At 43.9% G+C, this 24,908-nt stretch overlaps 1 protein-coding gene across 6 annotated transcripts in view; it reads right to left on the bottom strand.

Moving 5' to 3' along the window:
* Nucleotides 1–36: 36 nt before the first annotated feature.
* Nucleotides 37–24,908, bottom strand: part of LOC139558977 (collagen alpha-2(XI) chain-like) — a 45,575-nt gene continuing 20,703 nt past the window's right edge. For 2 of the 6 annotated variants that reach the window (XM_071374532.1, XM_071374535.1), the window contains 59 exons: nt 23,298–23,417; nt 21,640–21,843; nt 20,624–20,677; nt 20,313–20,354; nt 20,149–20,211; nt 19,737–19,811; nt 19,394–19,480; nt 19,122–19,178; nt 18,895–18,948; nt 18,600–18,653; nt 18,258–18,311; nt 17,900–17,953; nt 17,554–17,607; nt 17,260–17,304; nt 17,020–17,073; nt 16,270–16,314; nt 16,080–16,133; nt 15,811–15,855; nt 15,465–15,518; nt 15,157–15,201; nt 14,942–14,995; nt 14,794–14,838; nt 14,117–14,170; nt 13,772–13,879; nt 13,498–13,551; nt 13,329–13,382; nt 13,134–13,178; nt 12,847–12,900; nt 12,630–12,674; nt 12,463–12,516; nt 12,303–12,356; nt 11,994–12,047; nt 11,664–11,861; nt 11,481–11,534; nt 11,254–11,361; nt 11,028–11,135; nt 10,612–10,665; nt 10,397–10,450; nt 10,166–10,273; nt 10,001–10,054; nt 9,809–9,862; nt 9,541–9,594; nt 9,379–9,432; nt 9,139–9,246; nt 8,486–8,539; nt 8,199–8,252; nt 7,612–7,665; nt 7,378–7,431; nt 7,026–7,133; nt 6,755–6,808; nt 6,425–6,586; nt 6,180–6,233; nt 5,875–5,910; nt 5,698–5,751; nt 5,189–5,474; nt 4,134–4,246; nt 3,965–4,033; nt 3,444–3,680; nt 37–2,982 (listed from right to left, as the gene is read on the bottom strand). In XM_071374532.1, coding sequence (XP_071230633.1) covers nt 2,836–2,982; nt 3,444–3,680; nt 3,965–4,033; nt 4,134–4,246; nt 5,189–5,474; nt 5,698–5,751; nt 5,875–5,910; nt 6,180–6,233; nt 6,425–6,586; nt 6,755–6,808; nt 7,026–7,133; nt 7,378–7,431; nt 7,612–7,665; nt 8,199–8,252; nt 8,486–8,539; nt 9,139–9,246; nt 9,379–9,432; nt 9,541–9,594; nt 9,809–9,862; nt 10,001–10,054; nt 10,166–10,273; nt 10,397–10,450; nt 10,612–10,665; nt 11,028–11,135; nt 11,254–11,361; nt 11,481–11,534; nt 11,664–11,861; nt 11,994–12,047; nt 12,303–12,356; nt 12,463–12,516; nt 12,630–12,674; nt 12,847–12,900; nt 13,134–13,178; nt 13,329–13,382; nt 13,498–13,551; nt 13,772–13,879; nt 14,117–14,170; nt 14,794–14,838; nt 14,942–14,995; nt 15,157–15,201; nt 15,465–15,518; nt 15,811–15,855; nt 16,080–16,133; nt 16,270–16,314; nt 17,020–17,073; nt 17,260–17,304; nt 17,554–17,607; nt 17,900–17,953; nt 18,258–18,311; nt 18,600–18,653; nt 18,895–18,948; nt 19,122–19,178; nt 19,394–19,480; nt 19,737–19,811; nt 20,149–20,211; nt 20,313–20,354; nt 20,624–20,677; nt 21,640–21,843; nt 23,298–23,417 — 4,533 coding nt within the window. In that variant the 3' untranslated portion in view covers nt 37–2,835. The remainder of the gene's footprint in view (nt 2,983–3,443; nt 3,681–3,964; nt 4,034–4,133; nt 4,247–5,188; nt 5,475–5,697; nt 5,752–5,874; nt 5,911–6,179; nt 6,234–6,424; nt 6,587–6,754; nt 6,809–7,025; nt 7,134–7,377; nt 7,432–7,611; nt 7,666–8,198; nt 8,253–8,485; nt 8,540–9,138; nt 9,247–9,378; nt 9,433–9,540; nt 9,595–9,808; nt 9,863–10,000; nt 10,055–10,165; nt 10,274–10,396; nt 10,451–10,611; nt 10,666–11,027; nt 11,136–11,253; nt 11,362–11,480; nt 11,535–11,663; nt 11,862–11,993; nt 12,048–12,302; nt 12,357–12,462; nt 12,517–12,629; nt 12,675–12,846; nt 12,901–13,133; nt 13,179–13,328; nt 13,383–13,497; nt 13,552–13,771; nt 13,880–14,116; nt 14,171–14,793; nt 14,839–14,941; nt 14,996–15,156; nt 15,202–15,464; nt 15,519–15,810; nt 15,856–16,079; nt 16,134–16,269; nt 16,315–17,019; nt 17,074–17,259; nt 17,305–17,553; nt 17,608–17,899; nt 17,954–18,257; nt 18,312–18,599; nt 18,654–18,894; nt 18,949–19,121; nt 19,179–19,393; nt 19,481–19,736; nt 19,812–20,148; nt 20,212–20,312; nt 20,355–20,623; nt 20,678–21,639; nt 21,844–23,297; nt 23,418–24,908) is intronic. The other 4 variants (XM_071374533.1, XM_071374536.1, XM_071374534.1 and 1 more) reach the window with 2 other exon arrangements.

The following is a 24,908-nucleotide window of genomic DNA, read 5'->3' as shown; positions in this document are numbered from 1 at the left end:
CAAAGGTACTCGAATACAGTATGCACACAGAGAAAATGCGTTGGCATGTGGTTTAATTGGAGACTTCGAACAGAAAACAACAAGCCAAGAACAAACCAAGACAGTGAAACTAAAGCAAAATAAAAACCAACAGAAAACTTGGCAAAAAAATGAAACACAAATGAAAGAGAGCAGTGGACTGTAGAGGGAGGCAGGCATAGATCAGAATCAAACTGGAGTGAAAACACTAGAAGTGATCTATTGGGGTGTTGAGGTGATAGTGGAAATAAGGTTGGGATGTGACTGATTCTGTGTTAACACACAGGTGGTAAGTTAACTGGAGATTTGTGAATGATGTGGTTGTATTCAGCCGTCTGGGTCGCTGTATGCAGCAAGACGAGAGGAATCAAATTGAAAAAATTCTAGCTATTGTGTTGCCCCGGGCAACATGCAACACCAGCCAGTTGAGAGAGAATGAAACAGGAGAGGGACTAAGAAAAAATAACAAGGGAGTCGAGCAGCTCTTTTTAAAAAGATTATATATTACAGAAACAAACATAAAAAAAAAAATACTTACATAAAATAATACTTTTTCTCTTTTCAGCACCATATTTTGTTGAAACATTTGTCTTTAACAATAAAACTAACCAATATATGCGATTTTCTCTCGAGAATCACAAGGTAATTATTTTTTCACCTCTGGTTGAGTTTAGGTCAATCCCCCCCTTCTCTGCAATATCAAAAGAAAAACAAACCAAAATACCCATAATGATATTCAACCCCATAGCCACATTACATTACTTACTTATAAACAAAATCGTAATAATTCTTCCCCAGGTGGTTGCTAGAATTTCCCCTCCCTCCCGCTAGCTGTCCCCTACCCACTGTGTTCTCACAAGCGTAGAATCCCGGTGTCTGTTTGTCGCCCACGCCATACTCCTGCAGCGCAGCGCAGCGCAGCGCAGCATTGGCAAACCGCAATGAAATGTGACAGCATTGGAGAGTCCCCATTTTAATCGTAACAGCACAGTTGATGATTGCTAAAGGGTTACAATGAGATATGGCCACAAATGACATGTTTTCTTTTTCACCAGTTGACATGCATAGACCAATGGGGTGTGCACAGATAACTCGGGTTAGTGTTTGTTTAATATGTATTTAATTGTTTTAACCATCAAGTGAGAACTACAGGAAATAAATACAAAATGAAATACCACATTCGACTGGCATATTTGGCTTGTCGTTGTTTGAAGCACCTTGTTTGATTTCAATAAATACAATAGAATTTCACTATGTCTGTACAAATGGATTCTAATGCACATATCCAGTAGGAGAACTGGTGACAGCATCATGTGGCTGTGATGGAGACAAACTTGAATTATTCACGCTGAATATATTAACGCTTTGGTATAATTAGCACCTTGCCACAGTTTTTGAAAGCATGCATTTATTCACCGTTGTAAGAGAGAACTTTTGGCCGTCATCTATTAATAAGCTCATACACATATTTAACCCTGATACCTTCCCTGCTTGAAAAGAGACGGAATGTCACAAAATCCTGGGATGTAAACCCTGTGTTCTACATAAAACAAGAATCAAATTCCAGGCATCGCACCTGTAAATACTGGACTGTTTTGATGGCATTCTGGCCTATTCGCTGGTCTAGGAACTACAGTTCTGGCCTGTGTATGACAGTTGTAACAATGATGAATAATACATGTACCACACATCAAGTTCAGTACAATTTACAAGGTGAATGGCTTTTGATTCATTGGTCCTTGGAGAAGGCGAAGACACCCTTCCGTCCCATTGCATGCAACATTATTGGCCCAATAATAAACAGCCATACAGTTCAGAGACAGTACGTTGCTGTTAGGACTTTATTATTACAGTACTGAGCAAAGAGATGTTCATAGTCACATCTTAGGTTAAAGCCGCGATAAAACTAGAGATCTCACAGCTTTGCCTCCACTCCATCTCTACAAAGCACCGTTTCTATTCACCCGCCTCTAGTATGTTTGACCAGCTTTAGGATAACTAGGCTGATAGTTGTTTGGTACAGAATTTCACTGTGGAGATGAATAGAAAATGAACTTAGCTAGACAACATGGACGTCTCTGTTTCGTCAGGCCTGGTTGGCTACAGGCTCGGCTGTTTTCCGGTCCTCCATGCTCTTCGTGGAACTCCTATTCATTCATTGGTTTCCCCTTAATGTGGTGAGGCGTAGGATGGGGCGGGGCTTAGATGCAGAAGATGTACAAGTGTGTGGGGAAGGCAATGCAGAGAGGTAGAGTGGGTGAGACAACTGGAAAGAGAGACAGCGGGAAGGAGAGAGGAGTGAGAGGGGGGTCCGCGACGGTGGGCTCTGGCGTGTACGGAAGGAGGAGACGGCTCTTTGGGCCAGCTGTTCGTTGGAAAAGAACACGCTAACGGTCAGAACTCCATCTCTCGTTCTCGCAATCGATCTTTGTTCTCCTCTTCGTGAGAATGTTTGTGTTCTACTTTTCTCTTGTCGTCCATTTCTATTTGGGAGATGTTTTCCCCTGGGCATGTACTTGACTGAGTGCATGTCTGTTTTACAACTGTGTGTGTGTGTGTGTGTGTGTGTGTGTGTGTGTGTGTGTGTGTGTGTGTGTGTGTGTGTGTGTATGTATGTATGGTGTATGTATATATATATATGTATATATATATATATATGGTCGGGAATGAGCTTGATATCATGAAATACATTTGCAAATTACTGGACATGTACTGTATATTGGTATGTTAATGTTTGTGTTGTGTGTGTGTGTGTGCTCATCAGTGTAAGTGTATATTCTATATGTGTAGGTGTTTGTCATTTCTCTGCACGGTGTTTTAGCCCAGGAAACAGACAGGTCCCACTTCAAAGCCAAATTTCTGGTTGCTCTCCCCAAAGTCTGTGATCTTGAGGTCCCGCAGAGGAAGCTGTTCCACCTGGGGCGTGTTCACCTCCACCACTGTCCTGTCGAAGCCCTTACGATACTGCAGACAGACAGAAACAGAGAGACAGGTGAGATCACTACACGTGCAGCAAGGGTATCTGCCTAGGATTCATTATTATACTTTGATTGTGTGTAATGGAAAAATACAGTTCCGTAGTAATACTTTTTGTATGGGCATGTGTTCTTATTGACTGCTGAGAGGGAAATTATTCAATTAGCCTACATCAGATTAAAAATAGAGCAACATTCAGGGAATTCTGATCCATTTTCCTTTTTAAAAAGCTAATGGGGGGGGATGTACCCCCGGACCCCCTATAAAATCTCAGGTTTCTTAGTTTTCTTTTTGAGATACTTGAGATACGCATCCATAACTTGAATGTCTGCACACAGAGGTGAGTGAGCTAGAGATGACCTTTGGTTACCATGACTCCCTGGAAAACACTGGCAATTGTTACTGAATATGACCACACTGTTTAAATAAACCAATTAAATGAGACTCACAGAACAGCCGTCAACCAGGGCCTTGATGTATGGGCTGGTCTCGTAGCTGAGGTCCTCATCGTTGGCGCCTTGGAAGTGTAGCGCCCTCTTGTGGCCGTTATTGGCCGTGCGGTCGGCCCAGGCCACAGAGCGATGGCAGTGGTAGGTGAGGTTTTGGCGGGCCTGGACACTCAGCAGCCGCAGGAAGCCCAACTGGACCACGCCGATCGGCTCGCCATTAGAGTCCACGTACGACAGCTGGGGGGGGGGGGAGGAGGAGGATGCCCCATGAAATAAAAACTCAGATTAAGCTAATAGATGTGAACTCTATAATAAGCATGAAAGCAGAGTGTGATATCTCAAACCTGACATTAAATAAACATGTTGCTTAGTGACAGAGTTTTATGATAATGCTTTGATCATTTTCCTGATCGACCTTAATCTTTATCCATTGGTTGATATCCAGGTCAAACATAGCACACTGGACTATAATGAATGTCCCTCTGGGATTCTCCACTGTGGTGCAATAAACCCAAACTAACCTTGCTGCCAGTTGCAAACTCACTGTACCAGGAGCCTGGTTTCTCCGTGGTCCAAGAGCTGAGCTTTACCTAAGAGAGACAATTAGATGTATGTTTAAACATACAGCTACTTCAGGGTAGAGTTTGTGTGTGTGCATTATTGACTGACAAGCCCAGTCTCTCTTCTCACCGTGTCCACGCTCTTGCTGGGGTACAGGCAGGTCTCCCCACCGGCGGTGAAGTTACAGAACACCTTGAGAGAGTCGCGAGAGCAACCCTGGTTGGGGTCGATCCAGTACTCTCCTACAGGGGGGAGCAGAGAGATGAGGCACGACTAAGTACCAAGGAACTCAAATGACGTAATGTGTCTAAAATGACAATGTGAAGTCGCCATTTATCTTTCTTTGTATTAATGGTGTATTAACCAAATAATTAGCACAATACACCATCAAAATCCCTCTGTTTAAGCTAGAGATATGTTTGTTTTGCATGGGCTGCGTCTCAATCCACCGCATCCTCCGACGCCGGCCTTCCGTGTCTGGGGTGGAAGGTGGCTGAGCTACAGTGATGTTTGTCAGACCAGGAGACATCCCGAAAACCGGTCTTCTCATGAATATGTCTGTAGCGTCCGAACGGTTTGGGCTACAAACTAATACAGTGAGCTCCAAAAGTATTGGGACAGTGTCAAATGTTTTGTTGTTTTGGCTCTGTCAGCATTTTGGATGCGAAATTACACAATGACTAACTATGGAACATTGTTATATTTACCATTTCTATTCTATTAGGCACAAAATAATCTGAGAAACAACCAAAACAAACAGCAAATGCATCCAACAAGTTTGGAACAAATACTACATTTACTAATGACTAAATCAGGAACCAAATACAACATGTTTGACTCATTTAATACACAAGTGAATTTGTCCCAATACTTTTGCTCCCAATTTTAGGGGAGCAAAAGTATTGGTACAAATTCACTTGTGTAGTATTAAATGAGGGGGGACTACATACAAAAAGTGCTGTAATTCCTAAACGGGTCACCTGATATGGATGAAAATACCCTCAAATTAAAGCTGACAGTCATTGTATCATTTCAAATCCAAAGTGCTGGAGTACAGAGCCAAAACAACAAAAAATGACTTAGACGTTAGTTAAAAGTGACCTCATGTCTTAAAACAAAATTCCCTGTGTAAAGTTAGAATTGCCACATTTTTGTGAATAGTTTTATGCCTGAAAGCCCCATACCGTCTTTGAGCTCTGGCTGGCCGAGTTTCAGGTCCTGGCAGGTGCGTGCAGGGCTGTCCTTGGTGCCCAGAGGGAAGCGCATGGTCTCGATCTCCTGTCGCAGCGAGTTCAGTGAGCCGAAGATCTCCTCCATGCCTTCACTGCCTGTCAGGAACTCTGTGCCGGTGGCGTCGGCTGCGACCACTTCTGCGTCTGTCTCGGACAGCATCCGGCTGGCATCGATGGAGCGCTTGGACTTCTTGGAGATTTGGATGGGCAGCGGCTGGATGACGTCGCCTGGAGGACCCTGATTGGAGGCGGGTCACAGAGAAAGATTATTACTGGTGGATATTATTGAACTTGGTTATGTTTGAACTGAAAACTGTAGATGTACACATATGCTATGCTCTAGAATGATGTAAGCAACCAAACATAGATCTAGGCAGGACTAAACTGAAAAATGGCTGTAAAATACGAGTATTTAATTAGTTTCATGGAGTAAACTGATTATGCAAAGGATGGGTACTCACTGGAGGCCCGGGGGGTCCTGAGACACCCTTCTCTCCCTTGGGACCACCTCCTCCCTGGACCACACAGAGACAGGAGATAGAGATGAAACAATACAGTGCACATGGGACTCAACAGTGACTATAATATGGAAGCAGATATTCCACTAGAGAGAGTGCGGAGGAGGACGTTCTACTCACTGTAGCACCCTTAGCTCCCTTGACACCTTGGGGACCCTGGGAAAGAGGCGCAGGGAGGTCAGGATTATCATTCAATAGACGCTAACTAACTATTACCACTGTTATACGGCCATAGAAAAGAGGACATTTGAAATGATTAGAGAGCGACAGAATTATGCAAGACACAAAAGGCATGGAGGCATTCATGCTTAAATCTTTCTATGTTACAGGCTTCTGTTTTGACAATATACACAATGCAGATAGAGGATGTTGCGTGATATACTGATAAAAGAACCAGGAGAGGTGATGTAGACGTGGTTACTCACAGGCATGCCAGCAGGACCACCAGGACCGATAGGTCCAGTACCTCCAGAGACACCCTGAAACACACAGGAAATGCATCAGCACTGAACTCAACTGTTTGTCGAAGGGCGACAGAATACATGTTCAGTAGGGACGTGTCGTACAGACACAACAACATATTATTTCGAGTGTGCGTGTGCTCAGAGGAAATATACGCTATCTTTCAAAGCTCTATAATGTCCGCTAAGGAGAGACAGGTGCCACTCACAGTCTCTCCCTTGTACCCGTGTGTCCCCTGTGGCCCTGACAGTCCCCTGTCTCCCTTCTCTCCCTGCTCTCCGGGGGGCCCAATCAGACCGATCAGACCTGAGTGGCCCTTCTCTCCCTTGTCACCGCCCTCGCCGCGCAGTCCTGGCAAGCCTGGTGGTCCCTTGAAGAGAGAGAGAGAGAGAGAGTAAGGTACTGTAGCAATACAGATTAAGGAAGTGGGCATATTCACTTGAAGCATCAATATAGCCCTGTATGCCTATAGATCAACACTGTGGAAGATACAATCTATTATAGATCTATTCATGTACACATCAGTGTCTTATCTCACCAGTGGTCCGGGAGGTCCCTTCTGGCCGGCAAGGCCTGGAGAACCTTGTTCGCCCTGGAAGAGATCATCAGAAGGATGTTAGTGACACTCAGCCTAATGCACCAAACAGCTCAGCTACACTGTTAAGTTCATAGCTAGTAGTAAATAGACCCTATAGAGCAGAGGGCAAGACAGATGGACACCTGTACAGACAGACAGACTAGAACAGTAAACTGAACCCCAGACTGAACAGCCCAGTCTGTCCATGGAAGCGTGGGATCATCTCGCTCACCACTGATCCAGGGAGTCCTCTCAGACCCTCCGTTCCTGGTTTCCCTGGTTGACCCTGAGGTCCGACGGGGCCTGTCTTTCCTGGTGGTCCGTTAGCACCTGAGTCTCCCTGGGGGGGAAAAAGAGAAAGGAGAAAAAAAAATCTGACATCGATAAACTTCAATATTCCAAATCCCCAACGTGTGTTGCGAGTTGAGCAAATGCATATATTTGGAAAACAATTGACAGAGATATATACATTTGGTGTCAGGTCTGTCTGGCATGGCTTGCAAACCATCACTAGATAGATAGAAACGATCCACAGGCTAAACTGCCAGTGCCAATGCATTGAACGATGACCTTTGAACTCTTACCTTAGTTCCCTTCTCTCCTTGTCGTCCCTCTGGTCCTCTCGTTCCAGCAAGACCCTAGGAAGTAAGCGATGTGTAATATTCTAAACGTTATGATGCTTTCACGACTGCTTATCGGCCACCTAGTAGTCTCCATTGAGTAGATATATGCACCTATCAAACATAATACATTGAAAACAAACAGATATGTCTGTGGATGATAGTTGTGGTTTGGCCTGTTGAGCTGAACAATCTTACCCTCTTTCCAGGTCCACCAGGAGGACCATTCTCACCAGTGGGTCCTGGAGATCCCTACAGTAGAGAGCATGATCCCCATTATAACACCTCAGTGGCCTATAATGGGTCAATAATAACTATATAGAACTGAACCAAATAAACATACCGGCAGCTGTTGTTTTAGAGTTCCATAATAATCTACATTCTAGACAGGCCTGAAGGGCGATCTGCTAGGAAGGACATACAACTTTAATCTTGCAGTGCCATTTTATGTTTCAACGGGTGCTTCAACATGGAAAGTACACTTTCCTAGGGCTTTAGTTGAGATGGTTTATGGCTGGGACTTGCATACCAATGTCCACAGTGGCCCCTTAGTCCTCTGACCCCATTACATTGCTTAATTCTAAATGTTTTTGGATACATCTTAAGGATGTGCTTCACATTACAAACACTACTCTTGCCGGGAGCCATTTTGAATCGGGGCGATGGTAATTGGACAATATATGACCTAATAACATCCAATTCAAAGTGCGTAATGAAGGCTACAAGGACAGTCCTGAAGAGCCCATGTAGTACCTATAGTAAGTTAGGGTTACTAGGCAACTTACAGCTTGTCCTTGTTCACCATCCTCTCCTCTCTCTCCCTTTGCTCCATCTTGACCCTAAAGAAGAGAAACAGAGTTATTATCAATTAAGGTAATTGCTAAGATGGTGTCAAAAGTAGATACTTTTTGGGGGGTTTTAATAATGGAAAAAGATTCACAGATACACCAGCAGAGACACATCTTGCACTCAATAGGTCTGAAATGGTATGAACACCTGAAATTGGAATATCTGTTTAACCACAACAAAACAGATCTAATGAAATGTGTGTGAAGAGTGTTTAGATACTCACTCTGGGACCGAGTTCACCAGGGGGACCGGGGTCGCCAGGGAAACCAACAGGGCCCTAGGAGAGAGACACAATGGCATAAAATTTGACTTAAAAACATTATAGACAAGGGCCTCCCGGGTGGCGCAGTGGTCTAGAGCACTGCATCGCAGTGCTAGCTACGCCACCAGAGTCTCTGGGTTCGCGCCCAGGCTCTGTCGCAGCCGGCTGCGACCGGGAGGTCCGTGGGGCGACGCACAATTGGCTTAGCGTCGTCCGGGTTAGGGAGGGTTTGGCCGGTAGGGATATCCTTGTCTCATCACGCTCCAGTGACTCCTGTGGCGGGCCGGGCGCAGTGCGCGCTAACCGAGGGGGGCGGGTGCACGGTGTTTCCTGGCTTCCGGGTTGGAGGCGCGCTGTGTTAAGAAGCAGTGCGGCTTGGTTGGGTTGTGCTTCGGAGGACGCATGGCTTTCGACCTTCGTCTCTCCCGAGCCCGTACGGGAGTTGTAGCGATGAGACAAGATAGTAATTACTAGCGATTGGATACCACGAAAATTGGGGAGAAAAGGGGATAAAAAATAATAAAAAATAAATAAAATAAAAAATAAATAACCATTATAGACCAAGTGTGATTTTTGTGACAGTGTTTTCCTATAGAGTGCAGTGTTTGACATACAGGGTTTCCTTTGGGTCCGTCGTCTCCAGGGCCTCCTCTTCCACCCGCAGGGCCAGAAGCACCAGGTTGTCCCGCCTCTCCCTTGTCACCGTGCTCTCCACGTGGGCCCTGCCATTGGACAACAACACTATCACTCACAGTACAAAACATCTATGTATAGAAACAAATATGTGTGTATGGGACAATACCTTGAGGCCCATAAGAAGAACCAAAGAGACAGAGTAAGGATCAATCTCTCACCTTCTTTCCTGGCTCTCCTCCGATTCCAGGTGGTCCAGCTTCACCAGGCTCTCCCTGTCAACACAACGTGTTCAGTTCTCAGAACATACATGTACACACAAACACATATCATAAGTATTACAACAGAACATGGAAATCAAGTTATTGTGAAGTTATGTATACCTTATCTCCCAGGTTTCCAGGGTTACCCAGACCACCAGGAGGACCTTGAGGACCCTGAATAAACAAACAAATACACATCATAGCGTCAACAATATAAAAACACCAAGAGTCATACCCATAATAACATATATGATTTCAAATCAACAGGAAAACTACAGTAGATATTTATGTGGGACGGCTTTATAATATCACGAGTAGCATAAAAACTCCATTACAATGAAATCATTTGATATGATTAGGAACGTTTTGAGAGAAGATTAGTACTCACGTCAGCACCGCTGGGACCAGCAGGGCCACGGGGTCCTGGGGGGCCAGGTGGACCCTAAAGAGACAGATAGGATGAGGTTAGCAATATCCGAGTGTGTTTCACGCAAACAATACCTCTTTCCTGAACTATTATGATTGGCTTCATGAGATCCAATCATCTGTTGGGTTGCTCCAATTTGTCGTCGACTCTCACCATTGGTCCGACATCTCCAGTCTCCCCCTTCTCTCCTGATGGGCCTGGCAATCCCTACAAGGTACAATCACAGTTAGAGATGCCATTGACCTATTGCGTCACAATCACACGTTTATTGTACTGAGGCTAACATCATATAGTCATAACAGAAATCAGTCATCATACCTGCAGTCCAATAGGACCTGGGGCCCCTGGGAATCCTCTTGATCCTTCATCTCCCTTGGTTCCAAATGGCCCCTGCTGACCTCTGGCTCCTAGTTCTCCATCAGCTCCCTGAACGATAGAGACATTAGTGAAGGGGACACTTCTGAGGGGCACCATGCTATGAATTCCTATGTGTCTGATGCAATATTGATAATACACTGTACGTTGATGGAGTGAAGTGTTCCTACTTACAGCAGCGCCGGGTTGACCGAGTGGACCCATTGGCCCTGGTGGACCGGGAGGACCCTGTTGACACACAATGTTTCATTGTAGGCAAATGTATCACTGTACTTCAGCAGAGAACATCCTATTTATAGTATATTGTTCAGACACAATAGATGTAAGGAACATAATGTGATCTGTGGATTTGACATGGACGGCAAAATAATGGCGGTAATGTCACTCACATGCTCTCCTTTGCCGCCCTTCGCTCCCTTCTGGCCGTGCTCTCCAACCTCACCCTGTAGTACAAAATTCACCACCAAAGCTTTTGTTACGAAAGGTTTGAAATGAGCATTACGACATAGTTTCAAGCGGTTTGAAATGAGCATTTTTATATAGTTTCAAGTGGTTTGAAATTAGCATTTTGATATAGTTTCAAGTGGTTTGAAATTAGCATTTTGATATAGTTTCAAGTGATTTGAAATTAGCATTTTGATATAGTTTCAAGTGGTTTGAAATCAGCATTTTGATATAGTTTCAAGTGATTTGAAATTAGCATTTTGATATAGTTTCAAGTGGTTTGAAATTAGCATTTTGATATAGTTTCAAGTGGTAATACAGTAGTTTGGATATGTGATAGAGACAGATGATTGTTACTAGCCTTGTCTCCGTCCTCTCCTGGAACTCCGATGGATCCGGCTGCACCTGGCAGACCCACTGGGCCCTGGACACCGTCACGCCCAGCTGGGCCGATCGGACCTTTCTCACCCTGAGAGGGAAAGGGGTGGGAGAGAGAACATGTATGAGACATAGAGAATAGAGAAGAACAATGACTCAATCTGAAATGACAGCTCTGTATATTGGATATGTTTTGTAAAAGTACTCACAGGCACTCCCTTCTCTCCTGATGGTCCCGGAGGCCCCTGTGGGCCGGGTCTTCCTGGGGGTCCGATGGGACCTCCGCTGCCTGCCTGTCCTCTCTCACCTGGGGATCCCTGCACAGGTATGGTTACAGACATGATTACAGCCAAGGTGACGTGGACGTCACAAATACTGTACATCACATTATCTTTTCACAATGATTCATTTCAGATGTAATTATTGCCAGACGTACAGCTGTTCCGGGAGGTCCTGCTGGGCCTTCACTTCCTTTCAGTCCGCCACCTCCCTAAAGACCAGACAGGAACAAGTTAAAACATTGCATGTGCAATCTATATTCAGTATGACATCTCGCCCTCTGATATAGAGAATAATGTGCCATTTTAGATGCAGACAGAGTGTTGGTTAGCCTGCTCACCGGGGTGCCAGGCATTCCTCTCTCTCCGGGGAAGCCTCTCAGTCCTGAGGGGCCGTCTTTCCCGGGGCCGCCTAGGGGACCAGGGTCTCCCTTCGTTCCCTCCTTGCCAGATGGTCCGGAGAGTCCCTGCTCGCCTGGTGGTCCTGGAGGCCCGGGGTGACCGCGCTCGCCCAGGGGGCCAGTCTCTCCTGAGGGACCCTGGGACAATGAAGAGGAGGAAGAGGAGGGAAATGAGTAATGAAGATGGAAAGTGAATGGTGGATATGATCCATATAAAAAATGGATTGGACACTGGACAATGTAAATAAAAGAAAGTTGCATTAATCTTACCTGAGGTCCAACAACACCTGGAGGCCCGGGTGGCCCAGTCTTTCCTTGGAATCCCTGTGGAATAGAAAATTAAATGAATTGGGCCTTGAATAGAGCCTTGTGTAACCCCTAATGCAATCAGCTAGGGCAATCATGTGTGTATCGTGAGAGGAAGTAACAGTAGAGCATGAACAGTATAATTTGAGATCAACTACAAAAAAATTACAGAATTGAACCAAAGGAAGACATGGCACTGTTTGTAAGATTCATTTATTTCTGATAGCTTGTACGCCACATGGCCACATGTTCCGGACAAGAAAACAGACTTACAACTTCTCCTCTCTGTCCAGGGTGTCCGGGCAGTCCATCCTTTCCTGGTGGTCCCTGGGTAGGAAACAGAAAGAGTTGAGGGAAAGAAGGCACTTACAGTTTCAAACTACACGAATCATTCTTAAATGATTGCTATATATAGTACATATTGTAGCCTTACGGGAGGTCCCTTTGGCCCCGGGAAACCGTTTGCTCCTTGAGGTCCGGGCAGTCCCTGAAAGATACAATAGGAGAAGGACAGGTATAAGTCTCTCAACAACATGTATGTTATAGTGGCACGACAAAGTGTATATAGTAAACAAATAAATGATAACTCAAACAACCTACCCTCTCTCCTGGTGGACCAGATGGGCCGTCACTTCCTGATGTACCCTAGTAAAAAGAAAAAAATAGAAGCCCAGAATTAACACCATCACATGCAGCGAACCAATATTCCAGCTGTATTATGACGTGTCTTCCCTGTGGTGGCCAGTAGGTGAACTGACAGTGCTGTTGAGCATTAACCTCAATAAATGCATTGTTGAGATTCTAGACATTGTCTTACCTTGGCTCCTGATTTCCCAGTAGACCCTCTTGGCCCTCTCTGACCTCTGGGGCCCTGTTGGAGAGATGTGGAGAATCGATTAGGAATGGAATGGGCATTTGGTTGAGTGTTTCTGATCCACTTCATGTTGGTTCATCTCAGTAAACTAACCAAACTGTTGTTTGTTCCCAATACAATATGAGCCCTGGTTTAAAACAGTGGTGCATAAACTATAAAGAGAGACTTTGACAATCAACAGTAATATAAATAAGTGGAGTTTAGTGGAGTTTAGTGGAGTTGAACTGTACCGTTGGTCCTCTTTGTCCTCTAGGTCCAGACTTTCCAATCAGACCCTAAAGAAACACAGACTCAGTCAGACAGACGCACAGGCAACATCCGCCATCAGAATCAACTTCAGTGCTGTTGACTTTATACATGGGTTTCCTCACGCATAGTACATACTGTGATAATTTGAGTTTTCATTTGAGTTTTAATTCCCTTACCCTTGTTCCCTTCTCGCCGTTGGTTCCAGGGAATCCTGGGAAACCGAGGGAGCCCTGAAAACACATCAAGCATTTGTTAATCTAGCATCCGTATTGTCAGTCCCTTTAATAAGATAACATTTAAATTATTACCTGCAAACAATTCGAAGGAAATAGGGGTTGTCGTTACCTTAGGTCCAAGTCTTCCAGGATAGCCAGGAAGTCCAGGAACACCAAGTTTACCCTGCAATCAGATACTGTCATTAATGACCCTATGACAAACCTATCAAAATGACCAAAACTAAGAACAGACAGAACCACCATCATGTAAAAGTTGGTCAAACGGTCATGAGTGTGTATACTAGCCAACCAGGTAGGTGTGTTATGAGATACCTTCAAATATAGTGTTATTTTAATCAAGATAAACAAACTTCTGATATACAGAATATGAACCCTACTCTCACCTTCTCTCCAACCAGACCGATGGGCCCGAGCTCGCCAGGGGGCCCAACACGGCCCTTTGGCCCCTCAGGACCGTCCTCTCCTCTGGGGCCGGGCACTCCACCCTCTCCCTGTTAGCAGGAACACACAGGGAAACAATCAACACTGATACATAAACCACATAACCATACATGAAATCAAATGTAAATCAATACATAAACCTTAAATATAAAATAAATTGTATGCAAATAACAAGGCAAGAAACAAGGCAAATAACTTACTTTTGTTTACATGACATTGTAAAACAATACATAATACTTGAATATAATTATTTAGAGGAATTATTTAATAAACAAAATGAATCTTACTCTATCCCCCTTGACACCAAAGTCTCCTTTAATTCCAGGGAAGCCATCTTCTCCCTAAAAAAAGTCAATTGTGGTTAATATTGAAAGCTAAAGGCCTTATACGTATGGTCAATCAAGTGTTTGGGATGTTGTCCCAAAAAATGCACAAATCCAAATATTGTCTTCCTAAGAACTCTTACAACATAAAGAATTATGCAAATGTTGGTGGAATAATATTTAAAGTGTAAAAAGCAGTATGTACATCTTCTCACGTTTAGGTCAGAGAGAGAGACAATGAACGTGACACCTGTGTGGCTTTCGTGTCTGAAAAGTGTTTCACAGTGCGCCCTCTAGTGGTCCTAACCTACAGTACAGATACCAGTGGCTGATCTCTGAAACTGGATAACAATTGCTGTGTCATTCACAAACTACATGTTAGTTGGCTGAGAGACATAACTTTACAACATTTCTAAACGTATGTCCATCAATCTAACCCAAACACTAACGTATATGTTTAAGAGGTGTTAGCCCACGGCATTGCTGTCATCATGACACAGGACCAGCGTTGTACATCACTTTCAAGATGCCAGAATCAGTTCTCAAAGTGAGGCTACTTAGTTTTTATCTAAGAGGATAAGATATTTTATTGTCACATATACTATTCTTCAATCGCTGATACACTGGATGAGGTCACCTACCTTCTCTCCTTTGTGACCATTCAGCCCACGGATACCTTGAGTTCCCTGCAATTACAACAGGATTAGGAAATCAGTCATTAATCAGGCATTATCATCACCGATTAGTGACAATTAATGATGACTTTAGCCCCCCAAAAAATCATCTCACCTTAATGCCACGAGGGCCAGGATAACCAATAGTTCCCTGAGGACCGTTGGGACCCTGTATGAAGATAGGAGAGAGGGTTAATGATGCACTACCTCACACAAGACACAACGTATAAGACACAACATATAGGCAGCCATCTTGGTGGGGATTTTGGCGCAGAGGTTGACTATATTCCATGAATACTGTGCAGGAGAGAGACGATTAGAGGATCTCACCTGGTTTCCTTTGGTGCCAACAGGTCCCTCCTTTCCTGGGTGACCCTGTGAGGCAAAGAGAGTATCAGAGGTCAAGAGAGACATGAGGGCAACTTCAATTCGAGATGTGCTGATTACTTGTTCTTACCACTTTGTTCCATAAAAATGCAATAATGTACTTAACCTTTTTGACCAGTGGAATTCTGCGCAATGCATTAAGGTCATCTCATGTTAAAAAAACTCTGCAGATTACCAGTAATGTTTTCATTGTTCTATTATAACATACAGTAAAGATGAGTCCAATATAGGTCAGTGAGTACGTGACTTACAGGGGGGCCGTCGGCTCCGGACATTCCTGGCAGACCAGGTTTTCCTGTGGGGCCCTTGGGGAGGAGATGAGAAGAAAGTCATGAGCTTACTGGACTACTGATGGCACTACTGGTAACAATGTTATCATCACTCAGGCTAAATACACTAGGACCTAAGTTACAAAGTACACAATACTTTGTCTCCTTGTCAATCATTCCTGGCTGAATATTCTGAATATGACGCTTCACTAGTTGTGACAAGTTATGGAGACTTTACTGGAGCCTGTCGGGACAGTGAATATCTTTATGAAGGTTCATAACATAGTAATTACACACACAACAGTCATGGATCACTTTGTTCTCTTACCTTATCTCCTGGGGGGCCGTGGGCTCCCTGTGGCCCTGGCGTTCCCTGAAACAAACGTGTCATACGGTCAGATCTGGTCAGAGATACATCGCTTGGGGCAATACCATAGATTACAGTTGTGTTATTAGAGGTTGCTTATTTTTCATTGGCTCATCCCACATTGTAAGGAGGAGAAAATGAGAATTATGATATCCAGTCATTTGCAAGTGTTTAAAATGGGCTAAAATCTGTCCCCAATAATGTGTCTCCTGCTCTGTGACATCTCTCACCTGTGTTCCTGAGGTACCCTGCTGCCCTGGGGGCCCTGGCTCTCCTTGGGGACCCTGAGAGAGACAAAAAAGAGAAGAGAGAAGAGGAGGAAGGGAGAAGAGATGGTTTGAGACTTTAAGAATGGTTTGCTCCCAATGGGCATACATCAACTCCACAGAGGATAAAAAGGACAGAAAAACATTCACTGACCAGGTTTCCTTTAGGACCGTGGGGACCGTCGTTTCCACGCACACCCTGAAAGAGGAAAAAGAAAATAACATAAAATAGAAAAGACTGCTAGTTATCAAAGCTGGAGGGTAAACAACGCACATGACCTTAAGTGGCCTGCTACAAAATGACTGTCTAGATGTGTACTAGTGATAAGGACATGATCCTATACTGTAGGGCCTTTTTAGCTGGTGGCATGAGGTTGATGTGGTCTGCTGACACTGTTCCACTGTGGTTCCTGGTCATATAGTTGCCTACTTTAGGGTTGCTTAGTACTTTCAGGGGTAGTATGAGGGTAAAGTTGTCATTCTGGGATGTAGTGAAACTATCCCAGTGCAGTGTTTGCTTGGTCATGGTATTGTTTTAGGGTGCACCGTCATTGGCAGGTAATTTAGCATATTTTAACCTAAAAAAGTCATTTAACTTATTTCAATATATTTTTCCAAGATATTTTATCCTAATATGACGATTAAGGTAAACTATCTTGAAATAAGATAAATTACTTGCATTAAGCATTTTTAGGTTAAAATAAGTGAAATGATCTGCCAATGACGTTAGATAATTTAGCTTGGTACAAAAAAGCAAGGAAAAAAACACATTTTAAGTTAATTATCCCTCAATATAAGATATTTAGGCTGGCTTATATTTCACTTTTTGCAGTGTAGCTTCACAGCCAAGTATATTTTGAGTAAAACTGACATTCCAGTGTGGTGCACCAATGTGTGTACTCACAGGAGGGCCGGGGATTCCGTTCGGACCTTTAGGCCCGAGCAAACCACGAGGTCCCTAAAAACAAGAGCGAAACAACAAACGAACACAGAGAGAAAAAGCCAGGAACTGGTCAATAACAAGCAAGCTAAAACAGGTAGTCGCTATAAACAATATAATACACACACTATTATCCCAAAAATGTGAACGGTGATGGTAGTAAGGAGGAACCGATGTCAACAGTAGCGTCAGAAATACACTCACGGGTTCACCTGGAAGTCCTCTGGGTCCGATGTCTCCATCGTCTCCCTGGAAACAACACACACAGACAGACAAAGGTGAATAATAGAGACAGGATGTGAGAAAGGAGGAAGGAGCTTGAGGGATCAATGGGGTCACGTTAAAACACTACGGTAAGAAATGTAAATGCAGTGTGTGTGGTTCTAGGTTTAGTGACCACTCTACTGTAGTTCTGGCTGATAGACTCATAGTTGTATAGATCTCTATGGAGACATGGGACTGATCGGTCAATGTCTGATGTTTCGCCAAACTACTTACCCTCTCTCCGTCCTCTCCAGGACCTCCTAGGGGTCCCAATCCTCCAGTATCACCCTAAAATGGTTGAATAGAGAGGGAGGAAGAACAATTAAAACGACAGCATGCTTTACCACACTTCGATTCCACTCTGTTTTCCTCTGTGTCCGTCGATAGGACAGAGTCTTCCTTCCTGGGTAATAACCACGAGTCATGTTCAGTCACAATAGTTCCAGATGGAGTGGCTTGGTTTTCCCGGTCCCTTGCTGCAACATGATTTCATTTAATATGATACTCAAACTCTCTTTGACGATGCCTCTACTATGTGTCTACGGTGGTGTGCTGGGTTGACCTTGGACCTTAAACTCACCCTGTGTCCTTTGTCTCCGGGCAATCCAGGCAGGCCGTCGAAACCACGGTCACCCTGCGAGAGACAGACACGTCGAGTCAGGGGGTGGAGAAAACGAAAAGAATGTGTGCAGTTGCTGGATTAATCAATCGACAACACAGGACCGCGGCATGTTCAAGATGCAGCAGTAAGTCAGAGCATCAAATGAAATCCGCACTGAGAATGGAAAATGATTCATGTGACCTGAACAACGATTCAAAAGCAACACGCATGCAAAGTCTAGACCATACAGACCGTTTCAGAGGTCTATGTGAGGTCATAGAACAGAATCGGGAAGAACAGATGACGTTTACAACAAAACAAGCAGCTGAGAGTTTACCTTAGGCCCGCCCTCTCCTGGCATGCCTCTGGCGCCATCAGCTCCAGCACGACCCTGAGGGGAGATAGAGGAAACCCCACAATCACATCTATTGTCACAGCATTCGCGTTTATTCCAATCTGCATGGCTGTAGACATAGCATACCATTTAGTGTGAAGCAATGTATTGGGCATGCATACGACTAGCATGCTAGTATCAACACTGGAATGTGGGCAGAGCGTGTTCGAAATGGCACCTTATTCCCTATTTAGTGCACTACGTTTGACAAGGGCATAGGGAATAGTGTGCCATTTTGGGCGGATTCATAAATACAGTAATGGAGATCAGATTGCGCTCACTTACTCTTCTTCCTGATTTGCCGAGAGGGCCGCTCAAACCCTGTGGTCCTCTGGGGCCCTGAAAAAAAAGAATAGATGTCTGTGATGAATGCCTGTCTGAATTGAGTATCAATAATAAACACATAAAGAGAAATAGTCTCTACTACTACATTACAGTTGAGGGAAAACAACTGTCTCTTTGCAACTGACCAGCACTACAGTGGTGTAAAGGAACATGTATAAAGCCAATCTGTGGTCTGAGTCAGATATAGGGGGAAAAAAGGTCCACAGACGTGGTTCTGGGATGAATATCTCTTTACCTGAGGTCCAGGATCCCCACTCTCACCCTTCAGACCAGAACTTCCAGGGGTACCCTGACATAGAACAGAAACAATCATTATTGCGGAGGAACACACTGACGTCAATCAAATAGCCCAGTCACTCTGTTTACTTTATCCCCGTGATGATCTGGGGACCATCTACACACGGTCAATGTTCTTATGATACATCGTCAGACTGTGAATGGAGGAAATGTGACTGTACACACCAGAGGTCCTGTGCGTCCAGTGTAGCCCATCGGTCCAGGTGGTCCCTTCAGAGCCAGCTAAGAGGAAGGAGGAACAACAAGAGGCCACGTCAGCCATTAGCCATTACTCAGACCATCTTGAACACATGAGAACACAGACCGAAAGAGATTGCATTCAACCTGCATGTTGTCTTATGTTGTGTTCGTTAAATCATTCGGGATGTTTTTGTGGTGCGTGCTAAAGCTGTGTGATAAACCAGTGTGACGGACAGTGTTGAACTCTCCTCCCTCACCCTAGCCTGAGACAGAATGGCCTGAGCCTGGGCTTCCTGTGCTGAGACCATGGGACCCTTGTCTCCTCCACTGCTTCCAAAACGGAACTACAGAGAGAGAAAAATACAATTATTCCCAATTACGGCATTTCTCCGACTCAGTCCTGGAGTCTGAGTCGGAGAAAGAAACAAACTGTTGGAGAACAGGGTAACGATTAAGACTGTTCAAAGAAAACAGAGAGAGAGAAAAGGTATGGAAATGAAAGGGGAAAGAAAGAATGTAACAGGGTCAAAAAACAAAAGTGTAGAGAACGTAAGAGGGCCGTAGGGATGACTGCCAGACGGGCATCAGTCGTTCACTCACGGGCAGCATGACAGACGTTCCGGGGGGGCCAGGGACGCCATCGGCACCAGGGATACCAGACTTTCCAGCGATTCCCTACAGGAAGAGATACCAGCACAGTCAGCCACCACAACAAGACAACTACATCAACCATAGACAAACAATACATAAAGTTTAACTTGATCAGAAACACAGATATACAGTAGATAGTAGGTAAAGTATGACTCCCGAGTAGAGCAGTGGTCTAAGGCACTGCATTTCAGGGTTCGAATCCAGGCTGTATCACAATAGAATACCGTGATTGGGAGTCCCATAGGGCGGCGCACAATTGGCCCAGCGTCGTCCGGGTTTGGCCGGTGTAGGCCGTCATTGTAAATAAGAATTTGTTCTTAACTGACTTGCCTAGTTAAATAAAGGTTATATAAAAACTCACCCTCTCGCCAGGATCACCAACAGAGCCAGGAGGGCCAGATGGGCCATTAGGTCCGGGGAGACCCTAAGGGACAAGAAGAAAAGTTCGGAATAAGTACAGTAAATAAAGGTATTCTATTCTATGAGACACATTTCAGTAGAAAGAGGTGGATGAAATGCACTTACTGCCGGTCCCTCTGGTCCTGGAGGTCCCTCAATCAACATACCCTGTGAAGAATGTAAAACATGGGCGACTGAGAGATAGATGGTAGTATTTCAACATCAGACGTTGCTACTTATTTCCATATCAATTCCATCCACAGGAAATTCGGGGAATCCTCCTGGTCTTGTGGTAACTCGGTGTTCGGGGACAGCTAAAGTGTTTCTTGTGAAACCTATGTTGACTACTGAATGTTGTGGTGCCCCCTGTAGACGAGGAGGTCACAGTGCACAGGAGTAGATATAACAACTAAACGACAACATAAATGGTAACTCACAGGCTCAAGGACAGCAGGCTCTCCCTTCTCTCCTTTTACGGCACTCACTGAGGCCTGAGGAAAACACACATGTAACCCACAATACAGCACAGTCAATGCATATGCTTACAGACCCGACACACACTCAACCAAGAGCTTTTGTCAAACCTGTCGACATGGGCGTGTAGCCAACAGAGTGAGGTAGAAATAATCATAGAGGTAGGAAATAGTCATAAAAGCAAATACATGAATAACAGTTGATTCCCACGTCACCCAAAGGTAGCTCAAAATTGTTCTATGGCACGGCCTTGGAGAAATGAGGTGTTGTAGCGTTTGTTTGTAAAAGCAAGGGAACTATTTTAGAGGTTAACCATTTCTCAATGGCATCGTTTCATAGGACATTTTGTAGCTCCTTATCAAACTGGACAAATCAATGGATCATAATCAAGTTACAGAAAACATACCTGCAAAGGATGTGTGCTGGGTTGATAATACCACATACACAACATAGTATTAATGAGAGACACATTCAGTACAGACAGAATACTGTATATACTGTGGTCTTTACTACCCAAAGGCAAATGAGCAGAGTGGGTTTGAATCATAAAATGGTCGCCAAAAATATTGCTATTTACAAGGTCGTAGAAGCAATAAAGTTCACCTGTTTTATGTCCAAAGTACTGTAATCTTAAGAGTACTCTAAAGAGACCACAGTGTCTAAGTGTATAAACAAATAATGTAAATAAGTCCAGACCCTCGTTGGGCGCCAACTTTTATCAACTCTCCTCATTAAAAAGTCTTCAGGGCATCCTTCCCTCGGGGCGACCTAAAACCTCTAGCTTAATAGCGAGTCCAAATGGAGACATACACAAAGACAGGCATTAAAAACAAATGAGATCCGAGCCAGATTATTTGCTGCGCCTTTAGTACCTCTTTGTGTATGCATACTAACTCGAGTATACACCCAGTATACACAAATCCTATTTCAGCTCCTGCTAGGATTGAAAGAAAGATTTGGTGGAAGCGCAGTGACTTACGCCTCCCTCGTCTGTCACAGCGGACAGGGCGGGGCCCATGTAGCTGTCAGTCTCTCCTTCGGGCAGAGGCTCGTTGTAGTCCTTGTAGGAATAGTCGTATTCCTTCATGCCCAGGTCTCCAGTCACATACTCCTCAGTGAAGGCCTCGACCTCACCACCTGCCTTGGCCAAATCTACCTCCTCTGCTACCAATGTCTCCTCCACCTGGGGCAGAGCGATGATGGAATGGAGGTGCCAACAGAGAGAAAAAGAGCAAAGAGAGAGATAGAGAAAGAGAGAAGGGAGAGGAAGACAGGAAGACAGGAAGAAGAAAAAGCTCATAGAAAAGAAATCCAAGACATTGACGAAAAGTAAAGTGACAGTAAATGATAGATGAAGAAGTAGAGAGATACCGGGAGAAAAGGAGACGGCAGAGAGTGTGGTAAGTCTTACCTTTTACAAAACACAGACACTGACAGAGGGACATAGAGCATAGTGACACCTGGTGGACATCAAAGGAACAGCCAGTTCTTCCGGTAATTTCCTCACCAAAGCATGGAAAGCTTAAGGCTCATTCATGCTCCATTAATATCTCCACAATTTTCATGAAGGGCCTTCTGGTCTTTGAAGCCATCATCTCTTACAAATGTAGGCATAATTGTGTTTATTCTTAAGCTTATAATAATGGCATGTTTCCACCAAAGCTTCTAGGGTTTATCACCAGCTTGTGTGTTTGTGTCTAATGATTGAGTTAACTGAAAAGGAGGTAGAATAATTGTGGGCTAGCAATATACTAACATGCCATACAGTATAATATTTTAGTGTACAAGACTCACTGACACACACACACAAGAATGAGGTGAAGCCCCCCCACTTTGTGAAAACAAAAGCAGCTGCTATTATGCAAAGCTATTACTATGTTACTTTTCCCTATTCAACTTACCACTGCTGGTTATGTAAAACATTATGTGACAGGTCCAACAATGATTACATAGATACAAATGACTGAATAGAATGCTGGCTATTGAAATAAAGGAACTGATTTGTTTCTCAATAGAAAACAAATCTCAGAAACATTTTTCCAATAATTTACCATTTCTTCTTTGAAGATAATTTAAAAAACGATTCATGTAAAATAAAGAGAACACATACTACAGAACTGTGAGGAAAGAGTCACATTCTGGCTGATAGGGCTGAGGATAGCCACTATAATTCTCTCAACAAAATGTCAAACAAGAATGCATGACATCCATTCCTCAAACATTCTTACGCGACTCCCATTTTCTCAAGATTGTTGTTCTTATTTCAAGACTAAATGTGTTATCAAATAGAACCTTGATATGAGAACAAAAAAATGATCTTGGGTTTAGGGAAAATGAGAGCCACACGAAAATGTTTGATACGCCAAAATGAATGTGGTGCATTCCTCTTTGAAAAAGTGTGGCATGTCTCATGGCTCTGATGGCAACAAAATGGGTAGGAGTGTTATGGTGCGTGACAACCTGTTAGACTACTTTGTTGTACTACAGGATGGCTGGGCTCACCTCCACATAGAGACTACTAGGAAGTATATAATAGTATCTAATAATTCATGTTGTATTGACTTTAGCCGGGGAGTCTTTTGAACTAGTGTGATATCGACGGCGTCTTCTCCCACTGTTTTGCTATGTGCGGTTTACCTGGCCAGTGGTCCCTTCTTGTCCAATCACCTCACTCTCTGGCTGTAGGACTGCCTCCTCGTAATAATAATCCGTCTCTGTAGGGGTGTGGCCAGCCTCAGAATTTGCAGTTTCTACATCCTAATTGGTCAGGTCAAAAAGAGGTGGTGGGGGGGGACCAGGGTGGAGGTAGGCGGGTTTGAATGAGAAAGGGTGGTTAGTTTTAAGATGGTCAGTATTATGACTGATGTGTTTAAAGAAAAGATGAGACACATTACAGGGGATGTTTGTCAGGTAAAAAGGGCAAACATTAAATAGTTTTGCCAAAGAGTTCTCTGGCAAAACATGTTTTCAAAGTTTAGAAATGTCACTTTGAGCTAGAAATACATTTTAGCAGTTCAAAAAATCTTGATGACTAGAAATGTTGCCATCCGCAAGATTTAGGAACTGTCCATGCTAAAATGTATTTATTGAATTCCTGAAAAACGTTGTCTGTAAAAAAAAAAAGAGCCACAAAGCCACGATAGGTTCATTAGGTCAAGTCTGCTCTTCTGCTGAAGAGGGTTGGAGAAGGTTGGAGAAGGCCTCAACTTGACCTCTCCTGGTGAGATGGATTATCACTGTTATTAATAGTGGATGCATATTTTGTTTGGTCTCCTCTATGAAGTGGGAAAGACTTTAACCAGAGACATGGGAAAAAGTTTCAACCACAAAAAGCAGCCTCACAGGACACGTTCAACTAGTTCCAAATAACCTCAGAGCAGAGATATTCACCCTAACTAAATACTTACTCGTTTTTCAAATCAGTACACACTTATCTGATAACTGTAATACATATGGCTTTGACATAAAAATGTTTACCATCTTAGAGCTTCATTACATTGACATACTCGCCCATCTCAATTCGACTTGCATGTTAATAGTAATTGAGCCAGAGGTCTACGATGTGCACTGAGTGGAGTTGAACTGACATCTAAGCATGTTTAGCGTGCTTAGCTTCTGTGAGACTGCTTCCTTCATATGTCATCCAAATATGATCAAGACAGGGACACGTCGTCGAGAGAACCCACGTTGGAGAGAAGAGAGAGAAATGGGAAAAGTTGTAATGTATTGTCTACAGATTGTGTGGGTACATATGGTTTATGTCTCCTTTTTTCTGTGTAAGAAACGCATGCACACAGGTCAATCACTTCACTAGCGCACCACTCATTATAATTGAATGATGAAAAAGACACAACAGGCCTTGTGTGAACGCTGAGAACAGGTTCTGAGTTTCAGGAGCTTTGAAGGGGAGTTTGTAAGGAAACGGAGAGGAGACTGTACAGATAGCCATGCTTCAATATGACAGTCTGTTACACCGCTATATCATATAGGTTCTCACCATCATATTGATCATATGATATATAAACGGAGGAGAGGGTCCAGGTTGGTATGAGCCAACTTCCTTTCTGAGGACCAGGTAGTCCACCACCTAGCTAGGTTTTTACACTCAATTCTATAGCTGTTAGTGGTTCAGTCGAACAGGCATTGCAGTCACAATGAATGCAAATTCATCAATAACGTTTGACTGTGCAGTTTTAGCTTTATAGATGTTAAATCCAAGATTTGTAAATTACATGTATAATTTAGACA

This window comes from Salvelinus alpinus, chromosome 29, assembly GCF_045679555.1.
Source record: "Salvelinus alpinus chromosome 29, SLU_Salpinus.1, whole genome shotgun sequence".
NCBI classification, from domain to species: domain Eukaryota; kingdom Metazoa; phylum Chordata; class Actinopteri; order Salmoniformes; family Salmonidae; genus Salvelinus; species Salvelinus alpinus.
The sequence above is the reverse complement of the archived record's forward strand: the minus strand, read 5'-3'. Positions and strand labels throughout refer to the sequence as shown.